We start from the raw sequence: 15,674 nt of genomic DNA, 5'->3' as shown, positions 1-15,674 counted from the left end.
GCTGAGTGATGGTAGCTTTTTTAGGAACTGGTATGATGATTGACTTCTTAATATATATTTGGGACCTTACAAATGTTTAAAGACCAATTAAAAATTATATACCAGCAAAAACTTCCGAAAGTTGATCAGAACATGATCGTAATAGACGTGGTGATATGTTGTCTGGGCCACTCGCTTTCCTTACATTCATGTTTGAAAACATACGAGTAACATCTTGCACAGATATTGACAAAACAGAATAGTGGCATTAGTATTAATAATATTGATTTCCTGGTTTCTCAGAGCGTTAACGGGGATGTCGAAACGACTGTAGAAAACATTTAATTCATCTGTAAGGCTCTTGTTATCGGTTGCTGTTGATTTTGATGTTGGTCTGATATTAACTATTCTTTGAATTCCTTGCCACAGGTCTCTGGGATTACCTGTTGTTAAATCATTTTCGAATTTATCTCTATAGTGTCGTTTAGCTGATAATATAGCTTTTCTGACATCATACTTAGCTTGCTTATAACTTTGCTGGTCGCCCGATTTGTGAGCCAAATGCTTGGCTTTCAGTTTATGTCTGATAGTCTTACCAAACCAGGGTTTGTCATTCGGATATTTAGTAAATGATTTGAGTGGAATGCAGATATCTTCGCAGAATTTTATGTAATCGATCACCGTCTCTGTATACTCATTAATGTCAGTCGCTGATTCCCGGAATATGTCCCAATTGGTAACTTCGAAGGTTTGCATTAAATCCATACATAAGCTTACGATCAGTCTGAAGGACCATCTGCTTTCGCTTTCAACGCTTTCGGTCTCTCTGACCAGTAGCTTTTTTCCTTAACTTCGCACAATGCGCGAGGGCAACTTGTGACCTACTTAGCTTCAACACTCGATATTACACGTATAAACGCCTGTGATTGGCGCTGTTTACTTTTATTGCGCTTGCGCACTGTGCTTTTGAAATACCGGGAACTCAATGCAATAGTTTAACACGTTTGCCACTTAATTGCACATTTTCGTCGTCATGTGACGATATGCCTTGGGTTCAGTTGCGTCCATCTGAAATATATTTCTTGCATGATTCCATCGATTGCCGTTTCCGTGATGGTAGATCGCTCCTCGACACTCTCGATGAATTGTTGTCAAGAAAGATATCGGTGTCAGATATCCAGAGAATAGCTGTGTTCTACTGGGACGAGAAACACAACTGGCACATATACGCCGGCAACAGGCGCCTGTATCTGTACAAGATACTTGAAGCACTGGGTATCGTTGAAAAAATTGATGTCTGGAAGGTTTGGAAAGTTCATTGGGATGCCGTAGATAAGAAGAACACGACGCTGAACGGTGGAACGTCGGTGGAAATACGAAACGACCACAACTTTGACGTGAGATTGCGTGAAGTAATCAAACGACATACAGGGTATTCGTATTTCAAAGGTTCGTACTGACTTAAGACAGCAACCATATGTGGTATCGTAGATTGACCCATCTATGGTATTGCTTTGTTCTTACAATCCCCACTGACAAGTCATTGCAAGATCACAAAAACATCACAAACTGATGTTTTTGGCACATGATTTCTATTGATAAGTAATAGTTTGTGTTTGCGATGACTAGGCCATCACAAATACCGCCGTGCTGTAGCTTTATCTTATCTTTTCGAATATAAATTCGTCGTCAATGTTTGCATCTTTCTTGTGGTGGTGCTTATGCCTGAATGGATTTATTTAAAATGGTCATTGAGTCAAGTGTGATGGACGTCGTTTTCCTCAGGCGCTAGGCACACCACTAATATGTTCACATTTCAAGGAATATCCGAACATAGAGGCGGGGGATTCAGATAAGACCAGGCTGTGATTTATGATTGTGTCTATAAAAATCGCGCAAACACTCGATCGCTATAGTTACATCTCTTTAAGGCCACGAAGTAGACTTTGTCCGATATCAAAATAACACAAACATGTACCGTTATAAATTATTAGTTATGAATTGACATTCCGACATTGTTCGCCTAAGGTAGTTCGCTCCTCGAAAGTGAAAGACAAACTTTTGCTCAAACTTTTCTCGAGAAAACTTTTAATCATTCTCTTTCAAAATCAAGAATAAATATCAGGAGTAACCATGCAAATTTTGGTGCTAGAGAATCAAATATATGAAAAGCGATTTGCTTGTCAATGCAAGCACAGTATAGTCAATACTGATAATCTAGGAACCTGTCACTCTACAGGCTGTTTGATGCCCTGAGCAATCATCAGGAGTGAGGATTTGGCCGGAATAGGACTTTTATATTGTGTAGGAGGTTGGTATGCATGTGCAAATAAGTGGTTGCGACCAATAGCTGGTCAGTTATTACTGAGGAGGAATTTGCTGCTTTGTCTGCCTTTGGAGAGGAATTCTGTTCGCTTGTTGATTTACTGTTCAATTATATTACCATGCCCTGTCCATCGTGTTTTAATTGGTCGAGTTGAACCACGTGACTGCCCACAAATACACTGTAATGGTTTGTTTTCATGCCCGCGCATATGAATAATATCGTAAACCACAGACCCTCGAGAAAAACTATGCACATATGGGACAGATATTCAGACCTTAAAATTTGTATAATATTCTTTTGGCCTACCACTTGTGGCGGCTTCTTCTGAAGGTCATTGAATAAAACAAACTTTCACCGGCTTAGTTTTGCAAAGTCAAGAATTCTTTTGTTAAAAGTACCGTTAACCCATGGATGGCAGCAATTTTAAATTTCAAGTGTCGCTTTATAAATATTAGATAATTTGTTACCCTAGTACCGAATTTTGCACGTTGACCCTTTAGTTTCATTCTTGCGTTCGCAAGCGGGTGGTTTAACGTTTTCCTTGGTGAAAGTCTGAGCAAACGTGTAAGACTTTCAATTTCTTAGCGAGAACTACCTTTAATTTCCAAGCCTTCTGATCAGACCCTTTCTCTGTTGTGCAGGTACTGCAAAGGTTTCCGATAAGGATAAATGGGTTGGCAATATTGAAAAGAGAAACAGCTTATCCGCTTCCGAAAAAGGTGACCTCGAATCTATTGGTAGTGACGAGGAATACGGTGCTGAGCGTGGACAAGAATCCGAAAAAGATGATCTGGAATCGATTAATAGTGACGTGAAATACGGTGTGGAGCGTGGACAAGAATCTGCAAAAGATGACCTGAAATCGATTGGCAGTGACGTGGAAAATGGTGTGGACAGTTCTCAAGAATCGAGTGGCGACGCTGTAGAGTCTGACGCGAAGTATGTTCGGGAATTGACTAGCAGCGTAGTCATGTATGACGGTCGTTCAGGTCCGGAATCGAGCGTACAAGTTACGCATCAGTCCCAGATAACACCGCGAGACAACAGTGACAGCAGCGGTACTGGGAAGACATCGTGTTGCCGATGTACCATTCTGTGATTTGAAAGACTCCGGTCGATGCCTTCGATGATGTTTGCATCACATCCGTAGCTATCGATTGTATGGCAATTTTTTCCTATGATAAAACTCAATTTTTCCGTCCATGGCTTAGTATAGCGATAAACGGCAAGTCTAAGTCGCGACGACCAACAAAGACAATTAAAATATATTAAAATACGAGTCAATAATTTGAGACACTTTGAATTTCAGAGGTCGTTTTCAAGCCAATGAACTCGAGTACGGATAAACAGATATTCATGATTATTTCAAAAAGCGAGTTACAGAATAAGTTGGATTCATTTAATCTCTTACACGAATGATATAATACAATGGAAGAATTTTCGGTGCTTTAAACAGTCTTGTATTTAAAATAGTAAATATAATGAGGGGCAAACATAATATAATAACATATTTTTTGTGATGTGTGTGTATTCTCTGTCCGGTCTTTTATAATCTTTTTTGTCCGTGTTTTTTTTCTTGTTTTAATTGATATGGAATGATGTTTTTTATCCTGAAATAAAGCCAATAATAAATAAAAATAATATAATGAGCAGCAGACAACACTAGCGCCATCTCGGTGCTTTCTAATATCTTATTGTATTATACATTATGGGAATAGAGGGTTCTGCTCTGACTATTAACATTTCTTCATGGTCACGGGCGAAAGGAATGACACATTTACGTGCTCGGCTCCTGCCCTTGCCCACTAATAAATGTTAATGACCAGTACGTCAAGGAATTAAGGGCGAAGAGGATAAAATGATATCGTTGTTGTCAAGATTAGTTTCTATTGAACACCTTTCCATGTATTCATATTGTACTTTCTTTGATAGGCGTCAATGTTAATGTATGCAAATGTATGTGCAAGTTCAGGAAAGTGTTGTTCTTGAATAATTTATTTCAGTTCTGCGTATCCCTGAGTCAGTGTGGTCGATTGTTACATGGTGTCAGGAGTGGGATCAGTAAATGGAACAGCTTATACAACCATCAGATAGAATTTCTTTTTGCTGGTGATAAATGCGCATGCGAATGCCAGAAAAGATAAGGAAACCTGGAACCGTGCATCATACTATAAAACCTAGGTCATAAATTGTACAAGCCGACGGCAGCCAATATGAAAGAAACCGAAGAGGCCTTTTATTTGCTGCTAAAGAAACTCCAGCAGCACCACAGTGTGAATGATAGACCACCAACTTTGTTACCTGTTAACCCATCTACAAATCCTACCATGCTGCCGCAAAAAAGAAATCTGGTTCATCAAACAAACAAACTCCATCATCGTTTCAAACTCCCACGAGTACGTAGACAATGGTACCAATCATCAAATACAGTGAAGTAAGTGAACGGGTCATCGGGAAGCCTGTATTTGAATTTGATGAATATATTTTTATACGAGAGGTAAAGGGATGACTTACAACGATGCAGAATAATCCACAAGTCTCCCTGAAGCAGGGTAGTCCACTCCATGATTCATTAGTCAGACATTTTAATATTTTGATATTCTGTTTGTTTTTTGATGTTGAATTGTTGCTCTATCGATTGTAAGCTATGACGTAACTTAACAGAGCATTAATTATAATAAACGCAATATTAAGATATTTCTATCAACAGTTTTAATTCAAAAAGTTCATTAGAGCATAACAGACTTGTTTACAAAAGAAGGATGATGTCATGATTAGTTTTTATTGAACACCTGTTAATCTATTTATATTGTACTTGTTTTGAAAGAAGACAATATAAATGTATGCTAATGTATATGTGAGTTAAGGAATTGGCGCTTACAAAAAGTAATATACGTATTTTATTGCGTTAAATTTTCTCAGGAATCAAATATTTTTTTCTCTCTGTGGAACTTGATGAGCTAGACAAATGAACCTTTGCTGTGATCTAAATAAACCGTACTACCATTATGTCCCAAGTTGGGTGACCTGCACTCATTTCAGATTCTTTGCTAAAAACCAGTTGGTTCCAGGTATTTGATATACAACTTTTCCTGGCCAGTCATATTTTGGAAGTTTTTCTGCATCGGATCGATGAGGTCTAAGGAGTTTATGAGAATGTGCCTTATTTTCAAAACTTTCTAATAAAATTTTAATTTTCACAAAAATAAGCCAGTCAATACTTAGGATACTCAAAAAGTTTCAAGATGACCCTCAACAAGTGGTAGACCAAAAGAGTATTGTAAAAGGTTGGGAGTCAGAATATCTGTCCCCGAGGCACATTCAACATTAATATCCAGGATACAAGTTTATGAAGAATGTGTTAAAAGTAATCGTGATATCAGCGTTGACAAGTCATGGATTAGAAAATAGAAATCACGTTAAAGTCAAGGAAGATTTCAACTTTGATGGAAAAGTTGAAAGTGGACGAGGGAAACAGTTTATTTAGTTTATTACGGCCAGTAATTTTGAACTGTTACAGTTCCTGGTTTACTGACGAAAATTTAGCCACCGGGTACTAATCACAGTCGTGTGTTTCCTAATCATTCAGTTGCGTGCCCCCTGTCACTGTTTGACACAATGGATTTGTAGGTCATCTTTGTCCTCGCTACTAAAAATACCAGGACAAAAAGTGAAATAAGAAAACCCTGAATGAATGTTGTGTTCAATGGTTGCGAAAACAAAACCTGAGGGCAGTGAACACTCTACCCTATTAAGGTTGGAAGGAGAGTCGCATTGTAAACGACACTGAAAAACTTGCCCTTTATATGGAGGCAAACAATTCAGACTCCAAAACGAACTGTCAGTCTTTGATAGAAGCTTTTGTTTGCCCACAGTCCGTCCACACACCGGTTGGGAAACGCCTAGGTCCGTATTGTTACGATGAGCCTTATGGTTTGTAATTGTAGGGCTTCATTTCGGTTTGAATGCAATCCACACCAAAATAAACACCGCATTTCATGTGATACCTGTCGTAAAAGTTTATTATCAGGCGACTGGTAAAGTGAGGAAACGCCGTTTACTGCAATAGAATAAAACAGGCTAGCTTACCGTAACCGCCATTTTGTTTTACGGAAATCAAAATAACAAAACCAAATGACCTATCTCCCAAAAACCTAATGGATTGTTAATTTTTTGAAATGGTTGACGCAGGCTTCACATATTTGAGTAAATATCAGTAGTTCTGGGTAACAAATGTTTGAAAGAAAAACGCGACGAAAATGGTATGAAATACGGATGCCAAACCATCATGCGCATACAACTCCTAATCCGGTACTTCACACGTTAAAGCAATAGACGTTTCCCAACCAGTATGTGGAGGACCGTGGTTTGCCTTTGTTCTCTGCACACTCTATCATTGTATCAACGGAGGCGTACCGCTTGACCTGCTGTCTATATATCAAGCAGAACACACATGTTTTTCTAAAGTGCAATCCAACGTAAGTACCGTCGCATTCATGTCAATGTTGTATAGTCAAATGAAATTATCTTGACACATATAATATAGTTTACAAAATTTGCATCTATTATACAATTATTACACCGTTGTTGACTTTGTCAAAGTTAATCCGGTGATAATCTGGTGACAGCGTCCACAGATAAGTAATTTATCCTTGCTTACTTTTACAAATTAGGCAACTAAACTGGTCAGATAATAGATGCAGCATGCTGATAAAACGTTTACGCAAGATTGTAAAGGGCAGTGCAAGACCAAAACACCAAAGTTTGGTAGAATAAACCTTTATTAGCAATACAACAAAACACCTAACCACCCTGGGGACGGACACATAGGCTATCCCCTATGGCTTCAACAGTCATCATCACAGGTGTAAACGCCACTGGCGCTGTTTACTTTCATTGCGCTTGCGTAGTTTGCTTTTCAAATACCTGGAAATGCACAACATGGCGTTAAACGTTTGTTACTGAATTGCAGCGTTTCGTCGTCATGTGACAATGTCTTGGGTCCGATTGCGTCCATCAGAAATATATTTCTTGCATGATTCCATCGATTGCCGTTTCCGTGATCATAGACCGATCCTCGACACTCTCGATGAATTATTGTCTGGAAAGATATCGGTGTCAGATATCCAGAGAATAGCTGTGTTCTACTGGAACGAGAGACAAAAGTGGCACATATACGCCGGACACAGGCGCTTGTATCTGTACAAGATACTTGAAGAACTGGGTGTCTATGAAAAAATTGATGTCTGGGAGGTTAGAAAAGTTCATTGGAACGTCGTAGACAAGAAGAACACGACCGTGAACGGTGGAACGTCGGTGGAAATACGAAACGACCACAACTTTGACGTGAGATTGCGTGAAGTCATTGAACGACATAAAGGGAATTCGTATTTCAAAGGTTCGTACTGACTTAATGTTCCTAGACAAGAAATTGACCTTTTTAATCTGACAACTCTCTGATGGTTAATGAACTCAGAACCCCCATAAATTATACTTTTTGTGTGAGCCTAGATATAAGGGAACATTATGGTAACCATAGCGTCACCATTGTTTACATAACACGGCTAGTTTTCATCGGGTTTGAACCCACAACATACGGCATCAGTCGCCTAGCGGAGAGGCAGCAGACAGAACCTGACAGGTAATTTTCATAACCTTTCATAATCGGTTTTCTCTACTATTGTTAAGCAAATTACCCGGTACGTGACAGTTATGTAAACAATGGTGACACAAGGGTAACCAAAATGGTCACCTATATCTAGGCTTTAAGAAAATATATAATTTACGGGGATTCTGAGCTTATTAACTACTAGAGAATTGTTAGCTTAAAAAGTCAATTCTTGTCTTTGAACCTTAGGACAGCTGCCATTGGTGGTATAGTAGACTGACCCATCTGTAGTATGACGTAGTTATTCTCCCAGGTGCCAACAAGTAAATTTCTCAAAATGATCACAAAACATGTCTTGAAGGCTGATATACCGATTTTACTTATTTTTGACCGTGACCTAAAATTTGGAGGAGAAAGTAGGGCTGTTCGTGACTGCCCTCGCACTAGCATATACAGAAAATATGCGCTCCCACTGAATTTTGATGCCCACTGCCCTAAGTATCTATGGTCTGTCCGCTCCCCACTGCCCACAACATTTCAAGCTCCCCTCTGCTCTCTCCCCACTACTAAAATTCCCCATGGTGCTTTCCTTACTGAATTGATCCAAAATGGTCATTGTGTCAAGTCTGGTACATGGACGTTGTTCCCTCAGACGTTAGGCACACCTCTAATATGTTTATATTCCAAGAAAAATCAGAATTATCAAGGGCATTTAGATGAGACTAGGCAGTGGTTTTATGATCGTGTCTATAAAAAGAGAGACTTTCTGTATCCGAGGCGAATTCTACCTTTTAAGCATAGGAAAGGTTATCTGCCGGTCATTGTCCTCGACGTGCATTCTATAAGCCTGTCATTGTGCCCGAGATGCATATTACATTTTAACCCTTTAACCACCATGGTTTGGCCCATACCTGTTGTTATCAATGGTGCTTTTGGACCTGTTTACAGGGAATTTGGGGTGAACATTTTAAGTATAGGAAAGGTTATTTGCTGGTCAGTCATATTTTGAAGCTGGTACAGGGGAGAAAATATTTTTTGATCATGTTCTACCTGTGTTTATAAAAAATGGGCGCCCACGAAATAACGGCAAAACCTTTTGAAATTCGGTAGTTGAACACTATAGCGTGATAGCATGCAAGTACTGTGACAGGTCATGCGCATGGCAACTTTAATGAACAATATATTTTCACATGAATATATCAACTGAATATAATTAATGGTAAAACAATGTCATTTATATAAAACTCACCACGTGAGAAAAAGACTCAGAACAATACTTGCCAGAGGCATTAATCGAGTTCAGCTTCATACCCAGAATTACATTGCTACAGTCTGTATTTAAAATGGCGACTAATCCATTACACCACAAACCAGATGTGAACTGAATGTACTAACGTGGTTAACAATAGGTTCATTACATAGTAGTACGCTTCACAGAACATGCAGATATCTGTCAGATCATTATATTTAGCAGGTTTAATCAACTTTAGCGCAGACTTTCGTAGTTAAATCAATAATTACAAAACTTCATTTAATGTGCAAATGAGCTGTTTAATAATTTGACACTGCTCAATACTTCATGGAACAATTAGATATTTATCAGATCAACATCTGTAGTAAGTTTCATCAGATATAATGTTGTAATTTCGGAGTAATAACTAATTACAAAGTTTATTAACTATGCAAACGAACCCTCAATTAAGATGACTCTGATCAGTGCTTCATGCGACAACTAGACATTTATCAGATTAATATCTGTAGCAGGTGTCACCAAAGTTGGTGCCATAATTTCAGAGTTATATCACTAATTACAAAGTTCATTAAATATGCAAATGAATCCTTAATTAACTTCAAACTACTAAATGCTTCACAACACAGTCAGATACCTGTCAGATCAGTATCTGCAGCATATTTAGTCAAATTTGGTGCAGTTATTTCGGAGCTATATGACTAATTTCAAATCTCCATTGAATATGCAAATGAGCTATTTATTAACTTGACACTGCTTAGTGCTTTCTGTGACAATAAGATATTTATAAGATCACTGCTGTATTCGCTTTCACCAAATTTGGTGCCATAATTTTATAGTAATATCACTAATTACAAAGTTCATTAAATATGCAATTGAACCCTCAATTAACTTCACACCACTCAATCTTTCTAAACACAGTCAGATATCTGTCGGATCAGTGTCTGCAGCAGATTTCACCGAATTTGGTGCAGTTCTTTCGGAGATGTATGACTAATTTCAAAACTTCATTGAATACGCAAATTAGCTATTTATTAAATTGTTACACCACAATGCTTCTAGTACTACTAGTTGTATATCAGATCAATATTTGATGCACGTACCATCACAATTTGCGTAGGACTTTCACGGTTATATCACTAATTTCAAAAGTTATATGCAATGAGCAGATAATTGACATGACACTCACAGTATCATTATAATGTTCTGAGATTGTCATTTATGAAAAGTTTCATTTCTTGATATGGCGACACTGTCATTACTGTCTCCATAGGAAACCATTATATGGAAAAATGATATTTCATAACTTCATTAATGTACAAGCAACCCTTACTAAAAACTAATCAGTTCTTGCAATTGGCATATGGTACATGTCTACTAAATCTGACTTGAATCCGTTCAGGTGTTTATTAGTTATCGTGTAAACAGATTGACAGACAGACAGACACACATACAAACACACACTATCACACACACCTACACACACACGAACAGACAGACAGACATCGCTATGACAGATAGATAGACAGACAGATAGACAGACAGACAGACAGACAGACATCGCTATGACATTAGCTCAAGTATGTAAACACGTCAGCTAAAAATGAAATTACAAAAATTGATACCACCAGATATCTGCATGTTCTGTGAAGCGTGCTACCATGTAATGGTCCTGTTGTAAACCACGTTAGTACATTCAATTCACATCTGGTTTGTGGTGTAATGGATTAGTCGCCATTTTAAATTCAGACTGTAACAATGTAATTCTGGGTATGAAGCTGAATACATCGCAATGAGGGGGACAATCCGCATGTGTATAGTATCAAGTATTATAATTAGACCAATGCAACACTCTGTATGACGAATAACAAGTCGTTATGTTGCAGAAATTTGAACAGTAGGACAATTGTGATAGATACCAGAGAAAGAAATAAGCAATGTGATAGGTTATCTATACGACATAAATAATGTTCATAAACCATTTAGCAAAAAGATAATAGCTGTGATGGTGAAACTGTCAAAGTGACATTACCGTGTTTACGAAATCGACAAACATACTTCTAGATCTATTTCAGGACTGTGATGCAGCATGTGATTTAGTATCGTAAACATCTACGAGTTTTTGTTTGTCTTTATGATCTTGTTGATTATTCCCTTTCCCATTTATGAAATATCGTCCATTCTTACTTTTCCATATCCTTATTACACCATTTCTGGACCTGTATTGTTAGATGTGAATTATCTTTCATTGGTTGTCAATTTCCGTTTTATGTAGCATGCTTGTTACGGACAGATATTCAGACCCCCAAACTTTCACAATACTGTTTCGACTTGTTTTGAAGCTCATTGAGTAAAACAAATTTTCGCCGACTTAGGTTTGTGAAATCGAAAATTCTATTTTTCAAATTATCGTTAACCTATTTTTCCAATTATCGTTAATCTATGGATGATGACAATTTTGAATTTCAAGTACAGTGTACCATTAGTTTCATTGTTGCTTACGAAAGTGGGTGGTTTAACGTTTTCCTTAGGGAAAGTCTGAGCAAAAATTTAAGGCTTTCAATTTCTAAGCGAGTACTACCTTTAATTCTTAAGCCTTCTGATCAGATCCTTTCTCTATTGTGCAGGTAACGCAAAGGTTTCCGATGAGGAGAAATGGGCGGACAATATTGAAAAGAGAAACAGCTTATCCGCTTCCGAAAAAGATGACCTCGAACCTATGGGCACTGATGAGGAATACGGTGTGGAGCGTGGACAAGAATTGAATGGCGACGCTGTTGAGTCTGACGCGAAGTATGTTCAGGAATTGACTGGCAGCGTGGTCATGTATGACGGTCGTTCAGGTCCGGAATCGAGCGTACAAGTTACATATCAGCCCCAGATAACCCCGCGAGACAACAGTGAAAGCAAAGGTGCTGGGAAGACAGCGTGTTGCCGATGCACCATTCTATAACTTCAGACACTCTGCTCCGATTCCTTTTATGGAGTTTGAGTCGCATGCACAGAGATGGAGCAAGTGCTTGGCAGCAGGAGGGTACTGAAGCACAGTTACAGTGGTGCCGAGGTAGTTGGAGAGCAAGTGTGTAACATTCCACTGATTGGCTGACTGACTGACCGAGGCTGACTGAGGGACTGACTGACTGCTGTAGTGATAATAACTCTCAGTCCACTGACCATGTGACTTAGTCCAAAACAGCTAAAAGTTATAAATGATCACATTGCAACAGAAGCACTAGGCCTAAAATTTCTCCGTGGTACTTATCGTGGAATGCGCAGTTCTGCAGAATTTGGCTTGTGAACAATCGCGTCTGCCTGTTCAGGTTTTCTGTAATTCCCCCATGTATATATAGCGCGATAAAAATGGATTACTCTGGAAAAATTAATATTACACAGAACAAGTGCATGTAATTCGTCCACAAAACTTTCTGTAAGTGCACAGGGGAAGATTCTCAAGTTGTAGTATATGTAAATGTTTTGTTTCGAAATGAAAATAAACGATAATTATATGGTAAAAATGTTTGTTTCCAATGTCAAAACTCAATACTCTAGCTCAGTATGGCGATAAACGTCAATTCTATATATAAGTGGCGACGACCGACAACGACAATTAAAGGATATAACAAGACAGTGCCACACGGGTTAATTATTTGAGACGCTTTCACAGGTCGTTTACAAGCCCATGAACTTGCGTATGGACAAAGAGATATTCATGATTATGTCAAAACACGGGTTACAGAAAAAGTTGGATTGATTGAATCTCGTACACGAATGATATAATACAATGGAAATATTTTTTGTGTTTCTTTTAAATTACCGGATGTACCAAACATAATGGGTAGCAGACGATAACAGCACCCTATTAGTGCTCTAGTACAATTTGTTTTTATTGTTTATCAATGAAATCCACAGTTACTGTCTGACATTTCAAATGATTGCACAGGATGGAAATTTTAAGTTTTGAAATCTTACAGCAGAGCATGGATTGGTATAGGTAAGTATGTTCATTACGAGAAAGCTCCATTAACTTAGGAATACCTGACTTCCGTAGAGGATCAATTTCACAGACCTGCCTTTCCTACAATGGCAATACAATGGCACCAGCTGGATTAGATAAACATAACAACGGAACATTCACACCTTGGGGATTAAAAGTCTTCTGTTTGTCACACGAGTTGGTCAGGCAAGAACTCGGGTTTCAGGTACCATGCAAGTTAATGCAGCCTTCCCTAATGTGAAGTAAAGCATCAGAAAATTGTAGAAAATTTGTGAAATATTTTCACGGCAAATAATGCTAATGTTTATTGGCAATATCGGCTAAACAGAGCCGACAGTGGTAGACCTTGGCGTTACTAGAAGATTATCCCAGATTCATGGACGCCAACTATGCAACAACACAACAAGCTCAAGCAAAACAAATATGATGAGTTATAAAGGCCATAGTAACGTCAGCAGCAAAATGCGCTCCTTGACATCATTAATCACAATTAACGTAGTGTTGAAAAGTTTGGATAAGGAGTATTTCTAGAACAACAACTTGTGCAATTTTATTTTCAGTTTTTTATTGAACCTTGAAGAATGATAATGTTTACAAGCTAATTATGCGCATTACGAATTCTTTCGAGTTTCTTCACATCGGTTCCTGTATGCAAATGCAATTTTAACAACTCATAAAAGAACGTGACACTTTGATTTGAGGAAGTCGGTTGATAAAAATGATGCCATTAATGGTGCAGGACATGTATAGAGTGGAATGATCGGAACACCAACAAGTTACCAACAAAGTAAAATATCTAGTAACTGTTAGAGGGCGATATTCATATACCTAAAAGTACCCGTAGTCCTTGCAAGTCGGGCTCCCCTTCGTCTGCCCTTACTGTCCATATACTTAGTACAGAAGTTTGCTTTTTCTCTGTCTCAAGAAACAGCGCCCTTTGTGTACTACATGCCCTTCATCGATTAATTTATTAATCAATTTATAGGAAACTGTTTTCAATTATGTTGTGTTAATAACTCGATCCGCATGGCCGTCCATTCACACATCTTTGTTACACTATCACTGAGCACTATCTCGGAATGAATTTTTAAGAATGAGAGAACTGCATTATTTTTTCGGAACGACCTAATTATTACAAAATTCAGATTAGAATAGCAGCAGGGGGGAGGGGGCGCACTATTTAGTTTTGCAAACGTATAAGCAAACAAGATGAACAAATCTGAGATTTTTGTCGCAAAGTTTTCAAGCCTTGTAAGACTTGAATGAGAAGGATGCGTTCTTAACGCATTTATATGATAATGTGGATTTTTATTTTTGTATTTTTCTTTTTCTTCTTTCCAGTAAAATGACTAATTTATTCTGACAAGTTCTTTATAATTTTGTTTATTTTCACGACAGATTCACGGTTATATACATTTGTTTTATTCACCACTTTGTTGGAAATAAATATCTTTTTGAAAAAATAAGCAAACAGCGGGTACTTTTGCATCGACTTGAGAGGTGTCCATATTTAAAGGAAGAGCTCGGATACCAATAGGACAATTGTACTAGCTGTGATGGCGCTCTCCATAAAATAGGCGCAGCAGCTGCAGGCGACATAGCATAGGAACTGCGCACCGATATTACTTTTTAATGTTACGATTAGATAATTGTTTTGTAGTCAGAAATACTGGATCCACGGGTGCGTGCCTCCTATTGTTAAATTATCACACAAAATGTTTGTGTTTGCAAGGCTAATAGTCTATGTCAATTTACCTGTACGGAGAAAATGTATCGCTTAAAACCCTGATATTTATTAGTATCATCAGGTAGGTTCTAAACTTAAGGGAAAACGCCTTTATCTGCAATTTTTACATTTTGACTTCGAGGTTTGGTCAACAATGAAATACGAACGAACTCATTATTTTCCTTCAGTAAAAAATAATGTTTCAAATATCACACGACATTCAAAATTTTATATCTTCAATTTAAAACTACTGATCGTTAAAAATGATAATAAAGGGAAAAAACATATTTGTTCACTGTAGTGTCTTTACAAACAGGTACTTACAAAATTTAGAACATTCTTGGTCACTTGACCCTTTGATCTTTGCCATGCATTAAGTTAGTAAAAACCCAACCATCACACGTAGAATAGTAAATATACTAGATGCTCACAAGCTTGTGACCAAAGAGTTAGGTTAAGTTTCCTTCATAAACGCATAATCATCGTGACATTTCCTATACAAAACGTTGAAAGATTATCTACTTGCACTTTCATTCATTAATTTTAGTAACAGGATTGGATCTAAATTGGGAGAATAGGATATTGTAGTACTGTTGGTATAATCTGCAAATTTAAGCTCATCTACTTTTCTTTTTCTGCAATTCACTTGCTTTGACCGGTAATTTGTAATATTGCAAGTTTCAGCTATAGGGCACCTAACACCTTTTGATAAATTTGAACAATTAAGAGATCCTAATATCCAAAATTAGTTCCAATCGTGTTTATTTAAAACTTGGTCCGTTTGTTTGTGCC

General features: G+C 37.8%; 2 protein-coding genes across 2 annotated transcripts; both read left to right on the top strand.

Moving 5' to 3' along the window:
* Positions 1 to 943: 943 nt before the first annotated feature.
* LOC139116454 (uncharacterized) lies at positions 944 to 3,803 on the top strand. The gene is made up of 2 exons (XM_070679080.1): positions 944 to 1,428; positions 2,947 to 3,803. Exons 1-2 carry the CDS (start codon positions 1,023 to 1,025, stop codon positions 3,402 to 3,404), a joined length of 864 nt encoding a protein of 287 aa, XP_070535181.1. The 5' UTR covers positions 944 to 1,022; the 3' UTR covers positions 3,405 to 3,803.
* A 3,422-nt stretch (positions 3,804 to 7,225) lies between these two features.
* On the top strand, positions 7,226 to 12,957 carry LOC139115296 (uncharacterized). Its single transcript, XM_070677309.1, has 2 exons — positions 7,226 to 7,703; positions 11,790 to 12,957. Exons 1-2 carry the CDS (start codon positions 7,298 to 7,300, stop codon positions 12,113 to 12,115), a joined length of 732 nt encoding a protein of 243 aa, XP_070533410.1. The 5' UTR covers positions 7,226 to 7,297; the 3' UTR covers positions 12,116 to 12,957.
* The last annotated feature ends 2,717 nt before the right edge of the window (positions 12,958 to 15,674 follow it).

This window comes from Ptychodera flava, chromosome 17 (assembly GCF_041260155.1).
Source record: "Ptychodera flava strain L36383 chromosome 17, AS_Pfla_20210202, whole genome shotgun sequence".
NCBI classification, from domain to species: Eukaryota; Metazoa; Hemichordata; class Enteropneusta; family Ptychoderidae; genus Ptychodera; species Ptychodera flava.
The sequence above is the reverse complement of the archived record's forward strand: the minus strand, read 5'-3'. Positions and strand labels throughout refer to the sequence as shown.

Coding starts and splice junctions, on each gene's coding strand:
- LOC139115296 (XM_070677309.1), top strand. CDS start 7,298: ATGTCTTGGGTCCGATTGCGTCCATCAGAAATATATTTCTTGCATGAT. Junction 7,704..11,789: donor AGGGAATTCGTATTTCAAAG/GTTCGTACTGAC, acceptor TCTATTGTGCAG/GTAACGCAAAGGTTTCCGAT.
- LOC139116454 (XM_070679080.1), top strand. CDS start 1,023: ATGCCTTGGGTTCAGTTGCGTCCATCTGAAATATATTTCTTGCATGAT. Junction 1,429..2,946: donor AGGGTATTCGTATTTCAAAG/GTTCGTACTGAC, acceptor TCTGTTGTGCAG/GTACTGCAAAGGTTTCCGAT.